The sequence below is a fragment of the Enhydra lutris genome, unplaced genomic scaffold (assembly GCF_002288905.1).
Source record: "Enhydra lutris kenyoni isolate GAN:26980312 unplaced genomic scaffold, ASM228890v2 scaffoldscaffold1, whole genome shotgun sequence".
Classification (NCBI taxonomy): Eukaryota; Metazoa; Chordata; class Mammalia; order Carnivora; family Mustelidae; genus Enhydra; species Enhydra lutris.
The window spans coordinates 4,150,264-4,170,797 of NW_019154085.1; the positions used below are offsets into that span (position 1 = coordinate 4,150,264).

Consider the following 20,534-nt stretch of genomic DNA (forward strand, 5'->3'; position numbering starts at 1 on the left):
GAATCCTCAAGCAGACTTCCCAACAAGGGGCCCAGTTTCCTGACTCCGAGACCATGATCTGAGCCAAAACCAAGTCAGCCACTGTATGGACTGAGCCACCTGTGAGCCCCCAGGAAATAATTTTTGAGTACCTATAGGAATACTAATAAGGTGAAAGGTACTGTACTAAGTACTGGTAATATACTGGTGAGCCAGATACCACCCTTGTCCTTACAGAATTTGTAGACTCGGGGAGAAGATGGACAGTAGCTCTGTGTTTTATATGTATGTGCATGGAATGTGTACTACACAGACACTATATTGTATGTCTGCATGTACACATGTAGTTTATATACAGAGTGTTCAGTGTAGTGAAGGAGAAACACAGGATGCTTTTTAGAGCGTGTTATAGGAGGATAGGATCTTGTTCTCAAACCCTCACTATCATGGTCCTGTTATTCTGGAATGATCCCATTTTGTCTATGTGCCTCACAAAATTACATCCCAAGAAGAAAGATAGATACAGTATATACTCCGAGTTTGGTCTTGGTTGTGTTGGAACTATTCCCCCTCTTCATATGGATACCAGGCTTCTGTTAATGTAACACATCTGTGGAATCATACTGGTCTTTTCACCAAGCAAGGATTGTAGGTCTTTTGTATGTCTACTTCTGTTGGGTCAGAAAAGCTCCATCTAGTATTGTCCGACAAAGTTATTATAAGCTTAAATTTAGAATCTTTAACTTATTTTTATAAATCTTACACCACTGTTAGAGCCTCTTGTGAAACTGACAAATTCTGATTCTGTTCCCTCCCACAGAACCACTGCCATGCCGTTGGGTAAAAACAGTAGCTCCTGACATAAGTACACATTGCGCTGGGCATTGTGCTTTAGCAAATTACATGCATAAGTACTCTTCTTACCCCCGTTTTTATCATGGGAAAATTGAGTCCCAGAAAGGTTAACCAACTTGTCTGAACTTCCCAGTGAGCAAGTGGCAGAGCTGGGATTTTGAACATAGGTAATATATCTAAGCTCTAGAGTCCCCACTTGTCTTCATCAGTTCAGCCCGATTTAACAAAATACCATAGACTGGGGGCTTAAACAACGGATATTTATTTCTCATAGTCCTGGAGGCCGGGAAGTCCAAGATCAAGGTGCCTGCTGACTTGGTGCTGGGTGAAAACCTCCTGTCTTGTGTCCTCACATGGGAGAGACAGAGACAGAGACACACGAGAGAAAATAAGTCAGAGTGAGATAAGGACACTAATCCCATCATTGGAAGTTTCTGAGTTTTTGAGGAGCCTCTGCACTGTTCTGCATGGTGGTTGTACTAACAGACATTCCCACCGGAAGTACACGGGGCTTTCTTTTTCACTACATTTCTTCCAGCACTTGTTATCTCTTGTTTTCCTTGGTAATAACCATCCTTGCCAGTGCGAGGTGATGGCTCACTGTTACTTTGAATTGCGTTTCCCTGATGATTGGTGACGTGGACCACATCCTCAGGTTCCCATTAGCCGTTTCAGTGTCTTATTTGGAAAAACGCCTATTCAAGTCCTTTGCCTGTTTTTACATCCGATTACTATTATTCCTTATTGCTGTTGAGTTGTATGAGTTACTTATATATTTTAGATATTAACTGTTTATCGCATACATGATTTGTCAAGTATTTCCTGCATTTTGAAGGTTGCCTTTTGATTTATTGTTTCTTTGGCTCTACAGAAGCTTTTTAGTTTGAGGCAATTCCACTTATTTATTTTTGCTTTCGCTGTTTGTACTTTGCATGTCATAGCCAGGAGATCATTGCTAAGACCAATATCAAGAGCTTTTGCCTTATGTTTTCTTTTAGGATTTTTATAGTTTCAGGTGTTACAGTTAAGTCTTTAATCCACTCTGAGTTACTTTTTGTGAGTGGTATAAGATAGGGTTCAGTTTTTTTCTTTTGCATGTGAGTACCCTATTTTGCCAACACCATTTATTGAAAAGACTATCTTTCCCCACTGAGTATTCTTCCCTCCCTTGTTAAATGTTAGTTGACTGCATTTGCATGGTTTTATTTCCGGGCTCCTCTATTTTGTTTTTTTTGGTCTATGTGTCTGTTTTTATGCAAGTACCATAGTATTTTGATTACTATAGCTTTTAGTGTTTTGAAATCAGGAAGTTTCATTCTTCTTTCTGAAGATTGCTTTGGCTATTTGCATTCTCTTTGTAGCTCTGCATGAATTTTAGGATTTTTTTGTCTTTTTCTGTGAAAAATGCCTTTGGAATTTTGCTAGGTATTACATTGAATCCGTAGATTACTTTGGGTAGTGCGGACATTTTAATGGTATTAATTCTTCCAGTGTGTGAACACAAAGACAATTTTACTTCTTTCTGATTCTGGTGTCTTTTATTTCTTTTCCTTGTATAATTGCTCTGGCAGGACTTCCACTGCTTTGCCGAATAGGAGGGTGAGAGTGGGCAGCTTTGTTCTTATCTTAGAGGAAAAGCTCTCAACCTTTCACCAAGTATGATGTTAGCTGTGGGCTTGTCATTTATGTCCTTTTCGATGATGTACATTCCTTCTATACCCAGCTGGTTGAGAGTTTTTATCGTGAAAGGATATTGAATTTCATCAAATGCCTTTTTGTATCTGTTGAGATGTTCATATGATTTTTATCTTTTATTCTCTTAATGTGATGTGTCACATTTATTGATTTGCATATGTTAAACCATCCTTGCGTCTTAGGGATGATATCACTTGATCATGGAGTATGGTCCTTGTTTCTTGTTTTAAGATTTATTTATTTTGAGAGAGAGAGAGCATTTCTGTGAGTGGGGGGATGGGAGGGGCAGAAGGAGAGGGACAGAATCCTGCAGCAGACTTCCCACTGTGCACGCAGGACTTGATCTCAGGACGCTGAGATCACCCTAAGCCAAAATCAAGAGTGGGACGCTCAACTGACTGACCCACCCAGGCACCTCAGGGTATGATCCTTTTAATAAGCCTTTGATTTCAGCTTGGTAGTATTTTATTGAAAATTTTAACTTCTTCGTTCATCACAGATATTGATCTGTAGTTTCCTTGTAGTATCTTTATCTGGCTTTCGTATCAGAGTAAGTTTGACTTTATAAAAGGAGTTTGGAAGTGTTACCTCTTCTTCAGTGTTTTGGAAGAGTGAGAGGGATTGGTATTAATTCTCCCCTAAATGTTTGGCAGAATTCAATAGAGAAACCATCTAGTTTTGGGTTTTTCTTTTTGGGGAGGTTTTTGATTATTGATTCAATCTTCCTTGTTACTGTTCTGTTTACCACCATTCAGTCTTGGTAGTTTGTATGTTTCTAGGAACTTAACCATTTCTTCTAGGTTGTCCAATCTGTTGGCATGTAATTGTTCATAGTAACCTCTTAAGGTTCTTTGTATTTATATGGTATTTGTTGAATGTCCCCTCTTTCATTTATAATTTTATTTTTTTGAGACATCTCTTTTTTCTTGGTTAGTTTAAAGGTTTGTCAATTTGGTTTATCTTTCTAGAGAACCATCTCTTAGTTTTATTAATCTTTTCTGTCATTTTCCAGTTCTATGTTTCATTTATTTCTGTTTTAATTGGTATTATTTCCTTCCTTCTGCTAACTTTGAGCTTAGTTTGTTTTCCTTTTTCTGGTTTCTTGAGGTGTAATATTAGGTTTGTTTGAGATCTTTCTTTATTCTTAATGTATACATTTGTGACTATAAATTTCCTCCTAAAAGTTGCATCTCCTAAGTTTTGGTATATTGTTTTTCTGATTTCATTTGTGTCAGGATATTTTTTTATATAAACATTTTACTGGTTTCTATTGCACTAAAATAAATGTCAAGTCCATTGTGCTTGCTACATAGGTTCTGTGTGATCTAGACCCCACCCGCTTCTGCACCCTGCTCTTGTGCTTTTCTCCTGTCCAATAATCGCAGCTTGTGCTACTTTTCATTAAAGCTTCTGTGCTCTATTTATATGTAGACAATATTTCATTGTTTAGTTTCCCATCCCTTTTTAGATCATTCATCTGAATCTCTGGGTGTGGGCTCTAGACCTCTGTTTGCTCAGAAATTTGGGAGATCTTTCGCTATTCACAACTCCCTCTTTATAGTAGGTACTTTAAGAGGACACTGGTGTCTTGGGAGAAAGTTTTTTCCTCTCTTCTGTCACTAACCAGTTCTTTCTGGTAAAATAATTGAATTCTTAGAAGTAGTACAGTTTCTTGTTTCTTTCCAAGTTGACCAGTGGAAATGGTAGCAAGGCAAGTTAAAAACTATGTCCCTTGACAGGAGGCATTTGTATCGGTGTATCTCATGCCCGTACTCCATACTCCAGTCCTTTCAACTGTACCTACAAGCCTAGTCACTTCACACCTTTCTTTTTATTTAAGCAGGAGGGAGGACTAGATGAAATTATTCCTATGTTTATTAATTATTTTAGGCTTTACTTATTCTTCATCATGACTAAAGATGCATTTTTTGAAGGTCTGATTGTATCACTTTGTTCCTCAGAGAGTCATCAGAAGTGGGCTGTGGTCACTGGCTTGATTGGTGTTGGCCACGTCTTCATCTCCCCTGGAATATACATTCCAAGAAGACAGCACATCCACTAATTAGCCATGTCAGTGCATGGCCACCTCCTTCTCACAGAGTTGCAAACCACACTGCTCCCTCCTGCAGTGAGCGCCCATCTCTTGGGGGACTCACGTGTCTTTCCGTATTGAAAAGCTAAGTGGAGGTTGCTGGTACTGTTTCAGAGGGGTTGGCGTTCAGTTTTTCTGAGGAAAACAAAAACACCTCATTCCTCTGGTAGAAATCTGCTAGGATGGAGTTCATTCTTTCCTGTAGTTTTCTCTTCTCTTGATATTTTGTTACATAATAACTTGTCCTTTGGGTTTCAGTAGACCACTCACTACTTGGAATCCTTTTTTCCCTCTCATCCTCCCCGGATTTTGTCCTTCTTAGGATCCCTTTGCCCTCTGTCAAAAGACGGACAGCTGCTATTCGGCCTTTGCTTTTTTCCCCTGTGTTTATAGCACACAAGACTAGGTGCTGTTTCAGGAGGGAGGCTGGAGGAGGGCATCATCGCCACTCTAGACCAGTGCTTCTCACACCTTCCACCGTGAAACACCAGTCTCTTTCCTCCCCAAATCTGTCCCTGACTGATACCAGAAAAATGAAAAGAAAGAAGACATAGAACAACCAATCTCTAGTTGTTTTTAGTTTATTTAAAAAAATTTTTTAAAAAGGTATTATTTATTCATTTGAGAGAGTGAGAGTGAGAGCGCACGCGCGTGAGAACTCGAGCAGGGGGGAGAGGCGAGGGAGAAGCAGACTCCCCGCTGAGCAGGGCTCCAGATGTGGAGCTCAATCCTAGGACCCTGGGATCATGACCCGAGCTGAAGGCAGACGCTTAACCCACTGAGCCACCTGGACGCCCCTGTTTTTAGTTTAAACAGATAAAGTAAAATGACCAAATTGCTATAAAAAACTTACAAAAGCCTATTCTCATGTAGACTGGTAGTAGGCCATGGACCTACCAGCTTTGGGTGGTGCCGGTTTTTGGGTCCGACTTTGAACAGCACTGGCTCGAGGTCTTTCGATGCATCTGTCTTCTTTTTGAGCCACTGTGATTCCCGAACTTGTGGCGCTTCAGCTGTCCATTAGCATTATCCCTGGTGCTGGGAAATGGGCTCTCGTCCTGAGTGAGAGCTGCCGTTCTAGAATATCTGCTCAGTTACTCTCTGGTCGCTGCTAGTAAGTTCTTCCTGTCCATTTATAGATCCCAGCAGCATCTCCTGCCCCTCTCTCTCTCCAGGGGCATTTCGTGCTTCACTTACTTATTCCATCTTTTTCTACTTTTCTTTCATTTCAAAAACAGGGATACAAAAGTTGCCTCAGATTTTATTACAGTTTTGTCATTAGACTCTCCATGTGATCAAGCATAGAATTTGGGTGTTGATTAATGTCTCTGTTCCATGGAGATTACTTACGGGAAAATGAAATGATGGAAAACAATATGGAGATGGCGGCATGGTCACCGGAGGAATTGGGAGGGGGTTTCATCAGTTCTGTGGGGAGGAGGGATGCCAGGCCACTTGCAATGGAGCATTATGTTGTCCACTGAAATTGTTTTTGAGTTCACATCGTTACTAAAGATTTTGTTGGTGATTAAATGAAAGAAAAACAGTGACATTTACGGAGGGTTCAGAATGTGCTGTATGGTTTGCACACAGTATTTCTTTTCGGTCAGAACCTTTCCTGATAGCTTATACAGGACTGCCGTGCAGGATCAGAGGGCTTACTTTACAAGAAGTAATTAATTTAACGAGGTTGTAAACCCCCTGGCAGATGATGATGTTACTGGCCTTAAGCAGTGCAGATAGTCTTCTGCCGTGCGCTTCCGTAATGTGGGCGCTCAGGGAGAGGCGTGAACTCTTGGAGTCCTTTGGGGTCCTATTTAATTCATTATTGCTGTGCTGAATAAAAAATTCATCATGCCTCATAAAAGTGCCCAAGTATTTCTAGGCAGTGAACTCAGAATTCACTACTGTGAATACAGATAGTTTGTGGAGAATCATTCCAGCCCTGACGGGGGCAGGGGAGGCAGAACATGAAGGACCCATCAGAACGGCATTTTTTCAAAGACATCAGAACAAATCTGCGAAGATGATCCTGACCTAAGGAAACGGTATAAATTCTTTGGTTTCTAATTTTACAGTAACACCAGTTTCTGGGAACTCTCTAGCCATCTGCTAAGACTGTTGTGAAGCCTGCCATGCTCATTAAGACCTTTGGTTCTGAACCCCAAATGTCCTTGTATGACTCGACGTCTCCTTACAGCGGTGTCCTAGGGAAGCAGAACAGCTAAGCACACGGAAGCCCAGAAGAGAGTGAGCTTTTGTTTTGTTTCTTCCCCGTGTGAGAAAGGCCTCTCTTGATCCACATGTTTTATATTAATTATCAGGGATCTCGTGGCCAACTTTCAGAAGCAAAGCAACTTGTACATAGCGTTGTGTTTTGGTAAAAACACAGCCCTCAGGACTCCTCTTGGAGTAAATGCTGCATTTCTTGTTGTGAGACCCAGGCTTTTTGTACCACGACTGGAGCAGTTTGAGGCCGCCTGTCTGATGAGTTTGGAGATGGTGCAGCTGGCTTACTACACGGCCTTGCAGACTTGCGGCTGCTAGAAAGCCTGTTCCTCTGTGTTGCAGAATCCGTCTTTCATTGTACCCAAAGGAGGCCTCATTGATTTAGGTTGTCTTATCCTTCAGGTCTCTGGACTGTGAGACCCTTATAAGCACAGTCCCTAGAAAAACTTGGATTTTTTGGTTTTTAGATTTCATTTATTTATTTGGGGCGGGGGAAGCATGAGCACAGGGAAGGGCAGAGCGAGAGGGAGAAGCAGGCTCCCCACTGAGCAGGGAGCCTGAAGTGGGGCTCCATCCCAGGACATGGGATCGAGGCCTGAGCTGAAGGCAGATGTTCAACCTACTTACCCACCCGGGCTCCTGGAAAAACTTGGATAGTTTAACCAAGGAGACAGAGAAGTATAGAAGCAGATAAATATATCAGTATGTGTATGTGTGTACGTGTGTGGCTCTATTTGCTGCATGACATACATGTGTGTATTGTATGATCTATACAGGACATGGATGGCATTGAATGCATACACGGATGCCATTAACTCCTGGATACATTTATGCGTTCTGTGAAGAAAATGCGAATAAGCCTTGCTTAGAGCCATACATTTTGGGCATTTTTCCTGATATTGTGATTGACTCCATGGGAGCCTGCTCAGTTAACACGCATAGTAAGATAGTTTTTACTGTCTTAGCAGCAAGTTTCCCATCCTGTTTGTTGTTCACGGAAATGTTTGTTTTTCCTTTGTCATTCACCTTCTGCTACTTTGCAGTGCTTTCTTTCATAAAAAACACTGCTATGTGATTATAGGATTATGTAATAATTGCATACAACATGATAAATATTGTTCACAGTCCTTTACAAGGTACCAGAGAATATGGAGTTAAATTAGTTCTCATTTTTCCCTTATCAGGAATTTAAAATGCCCAGATTCTATCTTCTGTAACCCCCTTCTGTTCTTTGTTGGAATGAATTCTGATCTAGGCACTCTGATTTGGAAGTATTGGGTGATCACCGTTTGCCCATGGCACAGACTCTCTGTTAAACCCTGGATGTTCTACCATTTTCTGGGGAGAAGACACTTTTACTTGGAAGACTTAATATTTTGTTTGTCTGTTGATGAATTTTAGGATTCACGTTACATTCAAACATATACGTGTACATAAATTTACATATGTGTAGTATCTATAAGAGAGAGAAAATGATGAACTAAGAATTGATTCTAAGCAAATGATGTTATGTTTTGCCAATTTTAAATGCCGGTGTTCTTAGGTCTAAACCAGCTGTGCTTTTCAAAGATTTGAGTACACATGAAGAATACACCTTTTTGTCTCAAGTAGAATCGTTTTTCTATTTTTACAATGCACATGAGAGGCATTGTCACCGAAGAGTACGATTACTGGATTAAAGTGTCCACAGTCTGTTCAAGAGTGTTGTTTTGGAAAGTGCTTATAATTGTGTGCTGTGATTGCCAAGGTCATGTTTAGTTGGTTCCTATAACAATCAACATAATCCAAAAGCTGGACTTTGAAATACAGAAGATGATAATTCTTGATTCTTAGAAATATATTTCATTCATAGAGGTTATTACATGAAGTTTTGATTTGGATACGTATCTAAATACTTGAATAAAGTTACAAATTTATTTGAACTTTAGCACAGAAGGGCCAAAAGGAAATGAAGCAGAAAGCTTCTTGAGATAACTAGTATCTCCTGTTTCCAGCACGGTGCAACATTATGAGAACAGTCTCTGAGCTTTGTTGGACCTTGCGGCTTATCCTCACTGTTCTACTTTGTCTCTGAAGCAGCGAGTATCTCTTGAGATGCTTAAGTTAAAGGTCAAGTATTATGTCAGGGGAAAAAATTTATAAGAGTTGTCTCTTTAAGATAATGAGACTGTTGAAAGAAAACTATTCTTAATCCTCGCTTCCAGAAATGAATTATCAAAATGAATCCAGGATTAGATTTCCTGAACATACTGAAGAATCGAATGTTACAAACTTTTTAACAACTTGGGAATAAGTATCCTTGAACTATATTTAAGAATTTTATTTGAGGGGTTCTTGGGTGGCTCAGTGGGTTAAGCCTCTGCCTTTGGCCCAGGTCATGATCCCAGGGTCCTGGGATCAAGCCCCGCATCAGGCTCTCCGCTCAGCGGGGAGCCTGCTTCCTCCTCTTTCTCTCTGCCTGCCTCTCTGCCTACTTGTGATCTCTCTCTTTCAAATAAATGAATAAAATCTTAAAAAAAAAAAAGAATTTTATTTGAATTACTTAAATAGATTATAAAGTTAACAAAAGTCACTCCTAATTTCAACCAAGTTAACTCCTCTTTCTATCTCAGTAAATATTGTGGGATTATATGCACTTTAACAGCCAGATATAAGTTCAATCCAAATTCCCAAAGATCTGCTCCTTGTACCATTTTTTTAAAAAGATTTTATTTATTTACTTGACAGAGATCACAAGTAGGCAGAGAGGGGTGTGGGGGGAAGCAGGCTACCTGCTGAGTAGAGAGCCCGACACAGGGCTCAATCCTAGGACCCCGGGACCATGACCCAAGCCAAAGGCACAGGCCTAACCCACTCAGCCACCCAGGCGCCCTTCCTTATACCATTTTTAACACAGGCTTGACACTGAGAAAACTTGACTCCTTTCATACTGGCCATTAAAAGTCTCTTAGAGGCCAAATCAAGTCCAGCAGCTGCCAGAGAATGTTGATTCTTGGGTGAGTCCTGCCCCCACCCCCACCCACGCCCAGCATTTTGTCCCTGAGTCCATCCTAGTCCAGCAGGATTTCCAGATCTCAGCATCATTATGTGTCTGAAGTTTGAGTGAGGCCCATAGTCACTGGAATAAGCAAAACCGGTTGGCCTGGACTTTTGATATTTATTGTCAGTTTACCTAAAAGGAAACTTACCTTTTCATCTAAAGTGTGTGTGTGTGTGTGTGTGTGTGTGTGTGTGTGTGTGTGTGTATTTGCCACTATCTGAGACCATTATTGTGCTTATAAATGCTTCAGTGTTGTCATAGTATAATGGGTAGAAAGGCCAGACGTTCTTGTCAGGGATATGGTAACATGTGAAGTTGGAGGAGAGGGTGGGGAGCGAAGGTGCCCGTGAGAAAGTGGAGTGATGGGAAAGCAGGCCTGGAGGTGAGTTGCTTCAGAGGCCAGACTGCAGAGTTGGGATGCGTGGGTGACTCAGGAGAGGTGGCCCAGAGTTGGAGATCAACAGCACAGGATGCCGGGACTTTCCTGGGGGAGGGGGGTAGCCTCACCTGGACTTGAAAGCCAGAGAGCCGAGAAAGAAACATCCTGAAGTGACCAGAAGAAGAGTTCTAGCGCAGACTGATGGATAGGGAATTGTGGCGCCAGGAAGTCGAATGACATGTGAAAGCATATAAACTCTTTGTCCATATATAATTCATCAGCTTTTAGACACTGAAACCCTGGGGACCGTGGGAAATGGACTTAGGAAACTTCACACAGTGGAAGGTGTATGAAGGGGGCAGTGCCCTTTGGAGGAAGGGAATCACAAAAATGAAAAGATGGGCCCTTCTCAGTTGCAGTCCCTAAAAGGAGACAACAGAAATCAGCCATAGAAAGTCACAGACAACAGAAAAGGGACCACCAGAGAACCTGCAAGGACTCATTTTCATTACCCAGAAAGCACGTTGGAGGAAGACTGAGCTGCCGAAGTACCCAGCCTCCCACCCGTTTCTCAGGGCTCCGTGGGATTGTTAGCTTTCCCTATACTCTATTTGCTCCTACGTCAGGCCTGGAGAACCGTATGTGACGTTGTGTAGATTCTTGGTGCTCAGTGGCTCATTTAGTCCATGCTTCGGGGTTGCTGTAAAGCCCTAACGCAAGGGTCGGGCCGTGTGCCCAAGGTGGCATTCCAGTTGCTCATTTATTACTTTTTTGGGGTGGGCAGTGGGACTGGAAGTTCCCTGTAGGTCTCTGTCTGAGAAACCTACAGTTTGTTGGGATCTGTGCCCTTGTGACTGTGGGCAGAGATTCACACTCAGCTCTGAGGAAGGCTTCCTGCTCTCAGACGGTGACACCCGTGCACAGACTTTAGACAAAGAAAGATTTATGATGAGTCTCCCTACCTCGACTGCCCAAATGAAGGTGTGTGTTGAATTCTGCCGACAGTTACAGTCGAGCCCTTCCCTGGTTATGGAAAAATCAGGACAAGGACAGCTCAATGAGAAACAGGTTCCATGGCAGACCCGTCTGGGAAGTATAGCATTCTAGAGCCTTTTCTAGAATTCTGCCACATACAGGATCCTCCCGGTAGCCCTTTAAAAAGAAACCTATTTCACTTCATCTAATTCATTTGACTTTGGACCTCATTTTCCCTGAATATCTATTAATATTCCTTGGAAGGCAGTTTTCAGAAGCTCAGGTCCTAAGAGGCAGGTGCTGAGAGGGGACAAGGGCTAATGGACACCAACAGACAAAACCACCAAAACCAAATCTTGCCTGCCTTTGAGCTAAGAATTCTTTGTGTGCCTCGGGTGGCCGTCTACTTTTAGCAGCTTACCTTTCAGAGTTACTGGTGAAACCTTTGGAAACAACTATGTCCTGAAGAAGGACTGAATTCTTACATTAGCCGCTTAGTTTTTCAGTTGAGCTGAAGAGTAACTAATTTAGTCTAGTTGTGAGCAAGCTGGTTTGATTTAGAAAATATTTTTGAGAAGGACAGTTCTTTTAAGCTTTAAAAACACTTCCGTAAAGCTACCCAGGTTACCAGGTTATTTTTAGCTGGAATTATCTGTGTAAAATACTGTAATTATGTGTGAGTGATTGCTTTAAGAAGATCATTCTCCAGATATGTTATTGGCTATATTACTCAGTAAATTTTTTTCATCCTGGTGATAATCTTTAAGCACCATTCCTATTACATCTGAATTAATGACATGTCATTGAATAGAACGCATAAATACTTAAAAATTTTTTTCTTTTTTTTTGTTTTTATTTAAATTCTAGTTAACACATAGTATAATATTAGTTTTAGGTATAGAATTTAGTGATTCAACACTTTGATACAATACCCAGTGTCCATTACAACCACCTGTTCACTCCTTAATCCGCATCACCCAAACCCCATGCCCTCTGGTGACCATCACTTTGTTTTCTGTAGTTAAGAGACTGTTTCTTGGTTTTCCTTTTTCTTTCCCCCCCATGGTCATTTGTTTTGTTTCTTAGATTCCACATACAAGTGAAATCATGTGGTAGTTGTCTTTCCCTGACTGACTTATTTCACTCAGCATAATACTCTCTAGTTCCATGCACGTCATTGCAAAATGGCAAGATTTGATTATTTTTGATGGCCAAATAATATTCCACTGGGTGGATACACCTCATCTTCTTTATCCATTCATCTGTCAGTGGACACTTGGGCTCTCTCCACAGTTTGGCTGTTGTGGACACTGCTGCTGTAAACATCGGGATGCACGTGCCCCTTCAATTCAGGTTTCTCTGTCCTTTGGGAAATACGTAGTAGTGCAGTTGCTGGGTCGTAAGGTTGTTCTGTTTTTAACTTCATGAGGAACCTCCATGCTGTTTTCCAGAGTGGCTGCACCAGCTTGGGTCCCCACCAGCAGTGTAGGAGGGTTCCCCTTTCTGGCATCTCGCCAACACCTGTTGTTTCCTGTGTTGTTAATTTTAGCCATCCTGACTGGTGGAAAGCATACGTATGTTAAAAGGTTTCCTAAACACTATTTGGTCTCGGGTATGAAGCCATTCAAAAACATTATGAGTGGATCTTCTGTACCCTGTACCCTATTTCCTTCCCCGTGAATTTGTTTCCAGGTATCTGTTTGATTTATTGATATGATCTGTGTTCATTCACAGAGGCCAGCAAGCTTGTTATGTCCTACGTAGCAGCCGTTTGTGGAAAAGGAGCAGAAGTGAACCAAGTCAAAGAACAGCTTTTACAATCCAACCCAGTCCTGGAAGGTAGGATTTCCTGCGTACCTCGGGTCAGTGTGACTCGTACAACGGATTCGGTTCGCAGGGTTCATCTGGCGGGCTGGGAGTGGGGCTGAGGGGAGCGGGGAAAGAAGAAGGAGGGTTCAGGCCCAGACATGCTGAGCAAATGAGCTCTGTCGTAAGAACTCTTGGCTTCAGGTGCTTAAAGGAGGAAACTGTTCACTCATCTAAAAGGAGCTTTCCTGCTTATGTTCATTTTTTTTTCCCCTTTCGATTTTTCTTTAATCACTGCAATTTTGCCTAAAAATAATCACTTGATATTTGCATTTGATTTGATGGCTAGGAAGAACTGGGAGAAAAGGTGCCGTGTGAGTGCCGTGCTATTCTGTCGTTCAGATAACACCTCTGGCTGCTTATTTCTGTTGTCAGAAAGGCCGTGCCAGAAAAACACCTAAAGGACAGTCTTTTTCAGGGTCACAGAAAGCCTAAACCTGACTCTGGAGTTCAGATTCCGTGGTCGGCCGTCTGTGTTAGCTAGCTGGGGCTGCTCTAACAAAATACCATAGGCCAGTTGCCTTAAATCACAGAAATTTATTTTCTTACTCTTCTGGAGGCTCAGAAGCCTTCAGTGAAGATGCTGGCAAGGGAGGTCTCTTGGATTACAGGTAGCCACCATCTTGCTATGTGATCACATGACCTGTTCTTTGTATGTGGTGCTTGGGGGCAGGAACCCTCGTTGGCTCATGACCTCATAGAACCCTCATTATTTCCCAAGGGCCCCAGCTCTAAATACAGTCATACTGGGGTTAGGACTTCAACATAAAAATTGGTGGGGGACATACACATGTAGTCCATACCGCCATCAGAAAAAGCCAGAGGTGCGTCCCCCTAATGCCATGGAGGTTGGCAGAAACCATATGCATTAACCATTCTTTGCCTTTGGAAAGAGGAGGTCAGCCTTTCCCTATTGATGGCAAGCCCTTAGTTTTGCTTTATATCGTAAGCCTGTCTTTATTGTCACTTGTGCAGTCGTTGGGGTAGGGTAGGGTTTCTCGACCCCATTTCGGACTGGATGAATCTCTGCTGTGGAGTGCTGTCCTGCGCCTCCATCGTGAGATGTTTACCCACATCCGTAGCCTCTTCCCACTGGTTGCCAGAGGCCCCCCTCTCCCTGGTTGGTAATATTGAAAATGTCTCTGGACACTTCCAAATGTCCCTGGTGGGGAAGAGTCAGGACCAGCCCTGATTAGAATCTTTGGTCTAGAAGAGTAGTTTAGCTCTTTATTCAAGGTCATGGAAGGTCAAGATTTAATGGAGATTGAAACAGAGCTGCTTTGGGGTGAGTACGTTGCCCCCCAGTGTGGAAGGACAGAACCCTACTGCCCGTGTTACCTAGACCTAGCCCCTCCTTCATCCCCCAGATAGTTAGATAAGACAAGTGAAAATACTCTAACTTGCAAAAAGCAAAGGCTGAAACATTTATGCCATTGTTACCAATCTTTTGTCCCCTTTGGCACCTTAATGATGAAGGAAGCTATTATAGAAAGTGTTGTATCTTCATTTTATTGCCCCAGTATTTGACTTTTTGTTTAGTTTGTCTTTTGCTTTTGAGTTAGGGCGCTATACATGTATTTCTGTACATGCTTGTTTTAAGAATGCTGCGATCTAGAGAAGGATTGTGGAATGCTCTCGCATCTGCGATGAGAATTTGGCCCTTTATTTGATGGTATTTGGAACTAGGCCCCAGTGCAGGAAATGGAAGAAATGTCTGCTGTGGGCATGTATTATCTTTTATGGGAATGTTTTACTTTTTAACTAGAACTGCTACTGTAAATGAACATTGAGAACAATGAGCTTAAAAAAACAATTGAGGAATGTGTCTCAAGTGTTCTATAATGAAACACTTGTTTTTGATTCCGTGGCCCACAATAAAAGACTTTAGTGTTTAGAGCTGTGTGTGTGCAACTGAGATTTGTTTGATGAAAAGATGGTTTATGGCGTGCAAATGGCGCCCTGAATAAAGTTTTTTTGAAGCAATTCCTTCACTTGCCCTTGACCTTCAAGCCACAATAAACTGTCTTTTATGCATCAGCATCTCAAGCTGGACTTCGAGGCTACGCAAGTTAGTTAACTTGGCCCCCCAACATGTTCACACCCACCAGGAAGACTAGCCTGTGAAAACATGAGAAATGTCATGGTCTTCATGACCGCTGGGGCAACACTGCATTTTCAGGGTTGCATTTGTTGAAACCTCTTAGCTGGTGGCAGAGCTAGATGATGATGTGAGCCTTTTCAGTAAGCATCCTTTTTTAGTATTTCCTGTGTGCGTGCTTCCCCCACTCCGTAGAGTCTCTCAGCTGACTTTTCTACTAAGGAGAGAATTTGGCATGAGGGACCTACCACACTATACCCCTCCCAGACCTAATTGCTGATACAAAGAACTTTCCTTGTGTTGACTTTGTAAATTTCGACTGAACTGAGCTGGGACCAACTATTTTTAAAAAATCAAAACCATAAAAAAGCCAGCTAACGAAAAATCCGATGCATCGGGTTTGGCTACTGAATATCCCAAGTGAACACTGACAGAAACCCACTGTCGTGCCTTGATCACGTGACTGCTTTCAAAAGCTGGATCAGCTTTTAGCCTTTAGTAATCATTTGAGCTTCTGTTACTCTAATGTTCCCTCTGCTTAATTTATGAAGTTATGGAGGCCTCCAGGGATTTGATGCCTAGCCTCTTAATCTGAAGGTTCATTTTTCTGGTTGCCCATTACGGAGTACTCTTCAGTCCTTGTGAGCTGCAGCCGGCCCAGGGATCCTAGGAATAGGGGTCGGTGGGGTGGGGAGTATTGGGAGAAATGCAAAATTTCATGACCATCCCTAGACCCATTGAACAAGATCCTTGGGTGACTGGTTTGCACACTGAGGTCTGGGCTCCTTCCAAAGCATCAAACAGTGGTCCTCCCTCCTTAATATGTAGTCTTATATTTATTCCACTTAATTCTCTACTATGGTGGCCCAGATTAATTTGCCCCTACTTTGTGCACAAGCTTGGTGAAACAGACTTTTTTCTTTATGACACCATGAACTACCTACATTGAAGAGGAACATTCTGTGCCTGGGATAGGATGGCCTCACCCATGGTACTTAGGTGCCCTCAGTTTCTTAAAAGGGACTCCTGTGGGAGACTCAGCTCCTCACAGCAGCTTGGTTTGGAATAAACTTGGATTCTGCATTATGGGCCAGTTTGATTTTCTTTCTTTTCTGGAAAGTTTCACTTAGGTCTGAGGGGATGAGCTAAAGAAACTGGTAGTATTTTTAGCCTATTGGAAATTAGTTTCCAAATCTCTTACTCTTTCTGTATTTCACAGTTACATATGTAATCACATTTTAGTGGCTTTATTTTAAAATTAATTAGATAATTTAACATTTCGTGTGCCTTTTTCCATCTGGAAACCTCATCAAGTTCCATGAAGCCTTTGATAATATTAAGTAGTTATTTCTGAAATAATCGTATTTGCACTGATGATAATGGTGGAGAATACAAGGCTTGCTTTTGCTGTACACCCAACTGATTACTCTTAAAACAGTAAAAGGTATTTGATTAGACAAGATTACATTTATAGTAATATTTGAAAAAATTCCACAAATCATAGGAATGACTTTTTCTATGAACCTGTGAAAAGACATGGAAGCTTTCTTAAGACTTGTATTCAGTATGTTTCTATGGGAAGCTTGGACAAATGTCATTGCTACAAGTTGTATTTTCTAGGATTTATAGCTATCAAATACTCCCATTTGCTTTAAATTTCTGCTTGAAGTGATTTTTCTGTCAATCTTACCCATGCATCTGTTTCTTTCTTAATAGCTTTTGGAAATGCCAAGACTGTAAGGAACGACAACTCCTCTAGATTTGTAAGTATTTGTATAAGCGTAAGTGCTAACACTAATATTTAGCTCATGTGTGTTTAAACAACCAGTAGATGTTTAGTATTTCTTAATACACACATTTGGAAAATAAGAACGCACTGCTGTTGAGACACGGAACGTTCTCTAAGAACTATTTTTTGCTTTCTGGGATTTTTCTTTTTAATTCTTTTTGGAGTGATAGCCTTTTCTTTCGTACTTTGTCATCTGTCGCTAAATTCCGAGGGCTGTGGAAAGGACGGTCTTCCGAAGAGCTCTTCACTCATCTGAGTTTTGGCATTTAGGAAGCACAGTTAGGAGTCCACGGTGACGGGGAAGGGAGGAAAAACTACGGCTCTGTCCTTCATCCCGTGGGACAAGGAGCCACGCAAGGGTCCGTTGAAACCTCACAGAGGTGAAGTCATTAGATTTGACTGTTGGCAGGAGGTGGGGAGGAGGTACTAGTAGTACTAGTAGTACCAGTAGTACTAATAGTAAAAACTGCTGCTAATTGAGGTTTCGAGTTTGGTCCACTTGGAAAGTGCTGAGGGCAGAAGACACGCCTTCCTGGCTTCATCTCCCGGCTCTCCCCGGCATGCCCCGCGCTCGGCTCTCCCCGGCATGCCCCGCGCTCGGCTCTCCCCGGCATGCCCCGCGCTCGGCTCTCCCCGGCATGCCCCGCGCTCGGCTCTCCCCGGCATGCGCCGCGCTCGGCTCTCCCCGGCATGCCCTGCGCTTGGAGGCCCAATGTGGTCTTGCCAGCTGAGCAGGCGCCGTCCTGCCTGTCATTTTTGTGGAGACACGGACGCTACCTGATGGCTGCTGGGGAAGTGAGTTGAGCGTGATAGGGACGTTTCGAAATTGGCCCCTTTCTTGTATAGTTTAACCAATCTTAAAAATTTCATAAAAGGTTATTTACTTTATAAGCTGTTTCCTCATATACGTTCCTTGGGACCATTTGGGGAGGTTTTTGTGCTTCTCTGCCAGACACCCCCGCCCTTTCTCCCCATCACGTCTTTCAGTTGCGCTTTTCCCTTTTCTCTCTCTACTTTAAGCGCCGTCCAGTGCTTAAGGTAAGACCGTGACCCCAGGTAGCAGCAGTTCTGGTAGCCTGGGAAGTGGAAGGCGGAGGCTCCTGATTCCAGGCTGTGAGATTTTCCGTGGGATTAGCCCCTTCCGTGGTTACGTGGATTTGAGCAGTGCCCTTTCCTGTCGTGGGGACGGGCTGATCTCATTATGTAAACAGTTAGAAGCGGGTGCGGGCAGGTAGGAGTCATTCCAAGGGATCGAGCTCCTTTATGGAGCCTCTTTCTTTGTTTTTTGCTGTTTGCAGGTTATACACATACACTTAGAAAATGTCTAAATACATTTAGTCTGTAGATTGTAAAAATGCAGGAAACCAGTTCCCTGAAGAGTCTTTACTACTCTGTGATGTTTGAGATCTAGTGAAAGGCTTGGCGGGTGATTTGGCTTCACAAGTGACTTCCGAGAAGTCCCATTATAACGTGGGCATTGGGGTGGGAGGTTAATACTTGATCATAGGCTGAATCATTTCACGCCCAGTTTTTAGTAACTCCTCTGCTTGCTAGTCTGCGACTTGACCAGCGACTTGCCCAAGTCCGTGCTGTAACTCCATAGGACTCTGCGGTGTTTACAGTCGCTGCTGTGCGGGGCTCTGGTTTATGCACAAAACATTCGCGCTCCGGGAAACTGCATTTCGTTAGACCGTGTCGGATGAGCTGCTTGGTCTCTTCGCCCAGCAGCACGGGAGACGGCGCAGCGGGGTAGTTGTGCGCGCTCACGGCTGCCGCCGTACCGGGCCGGTGTTCTCAGGGCAGCCCCCGCAGGGCTCCCTGCCCCCAAGTTCCTCTAGTTTCACATGCGGAACTTCTGTTAAGAAAGTGACTGCTTTTGGGGAGGAGTCAAGATGGCGGAGAAGTAGCAGCTGAGACTACCTCAGGTAGCGGGAGATCAGCTAGATAGCTTATCTAAAGATTGCAAACACCTACAAATCCAACGGGAGATCGAAGAGAAGAAGAACAGCAACTCTAGAAACAGAAAATCAACCACTTTCTGAAAGGTAGGACGGGCGGAGAAGTGAATCCAAAGCGACGGGAAGATAGACCGCGGGGGGAGGGGCCGGCTCCCGTCAAGCGGCGGAGCAACGGAGCACAAAATCGGGACTTTTAAAAGTCTGTTCCGCTGAGGGACATCGCTCCAGAGGCTTAACCGGGGTGAAGCCCACGCAGGGTCAGTGCGGCCTCAGGTCCCGCAGGGTCACAGAAGGATCGGGGGTGTCTGAGTGTCGCAGAGCTTACAGGTATTAGAACAGGGAAGCCGGCTACAGAGACAGAGCCGAGGAGTGACTCTCAGCTCGGGGTTACCTTGAACCGGTCGCAGGCTCGGTCAGCTCGGAGCGCGGCCGGAGGCCAGGGTGACGGGAGTCATTGGGCGCTGTTCTCTGAGGGCGCACTGAGGAGTGGGGCCCCGGGCTCTCGGCTCCTCTGGGCCGGACACCGGGAGGCCGCCGTCTTCATTCCCGCCCTCCGGACTCTACGGAAAGCGCTCAGGGAACAAAAGCTCCCGAAAGCGAACCCGAGCGGATGACTCAGCCCGGCCCGGGTAAGGGCGGTGCAACTCCGCCCGGGGCAAAGACACTTGAGAATCACTACAACAGGCCCCTCCCCAAGAAGATCAACAAGAAGCCCAGCCAGGACCAGGTTCACCTACCAAGGAGTACAGTTTCAATACCAAGGAGAGCAGCGGAATTCCAAAGGAGGAGAAAGCAAAGCACGGAACTCATGGCTTTCTCCCCATGATTCTTTAGCCTTGCAGTTAATTTAATTTTTTTTTCTTTTTCTTTTTTTTTTTTTTCAATTTATTTTTCTTCTTCTGCTAAATTTTTTTAACTTTTACCCTTTTCTTTTTTAACGTTTTTTAACTAGTTTATCTAATATATATATATATATATTTTGTTCTTTTTTTTATTTTTTTTCTTTATTTGTTTTCTTTTTTTAATTGTTTTTTTTTTTTTTTTTCTTTTCTCTCTCTCTCTCTCTTTTTTTTTCTTTTCCTTCTTTCTGAACCTCTTTTTATCCCCTTTCTCCCCCTCACGATTTGGGATCTCTTCTGATTTGGCTAAAGCATATTTTCCTGGGGTTGTTGCCACCCTTTTAGTATTTTACTTGCTCCTTCATCTGCTCTTATCTAGACAAAATGACAAGGCGGAAAAATTCACCACAAAAAAAAGAACAAGAGGCAGTACCAAAGGCTAGGGACCTAATCAATACAGACATTGGTAATATGTCAGATCTAGAGTTTAGAATGACGATTCTCAAGGTTCTAGCCGGGCTTGAAAAAGGAATGGAAGATATTAGAGAAACCCTCTCGGGAGATATAAAAGCCCTTTCTGGAGAAATAAAAGAACTAAAATCTAACCAAGTTGAAATCAAAAAAGCTATTAATGAGGTGCAATCAAAAATGGAGGCTCTCACTGCTAGGATAAATGAGGCAGAAGAAAGAATTAGCGATATAGAAGACCAAATGACAGAGAATAAAGAAGCTGAGCAAAA

The 20,534-nt window shown here is 42.9% G+C and overlaps 1 protein-coding gene across 4 annotated transcripts in view; it reads left to right on the top strand.

Annotated features, from left to right (window-relative positions):
- Positions 1 to 20,534, top strand: part of LOC111160816 (myosin IB) — a 190,377-nt gene that overhangs the window by 94,051 nt on the left and 75,792 nt on the right. For all 4 annotated transcript variants that reach the window (XM_022524212.1, XM_022524341.1, XM_022524416.1 and 1 more), the window contains exons 5-6: positions 12,979 to 13,083; positions 16,925 to 16,971. In XM_022524212.1, the coding sequence (XP_022379920.1) occupies positions 12,979 to 13,083; positions 16,925 to 16,971 (152 nt within the window). The remainder of the gene's footprint in view (positions 1 to 12,978; positions 13,084 to 16,924; positions 16,972 to 20,534) is intronic.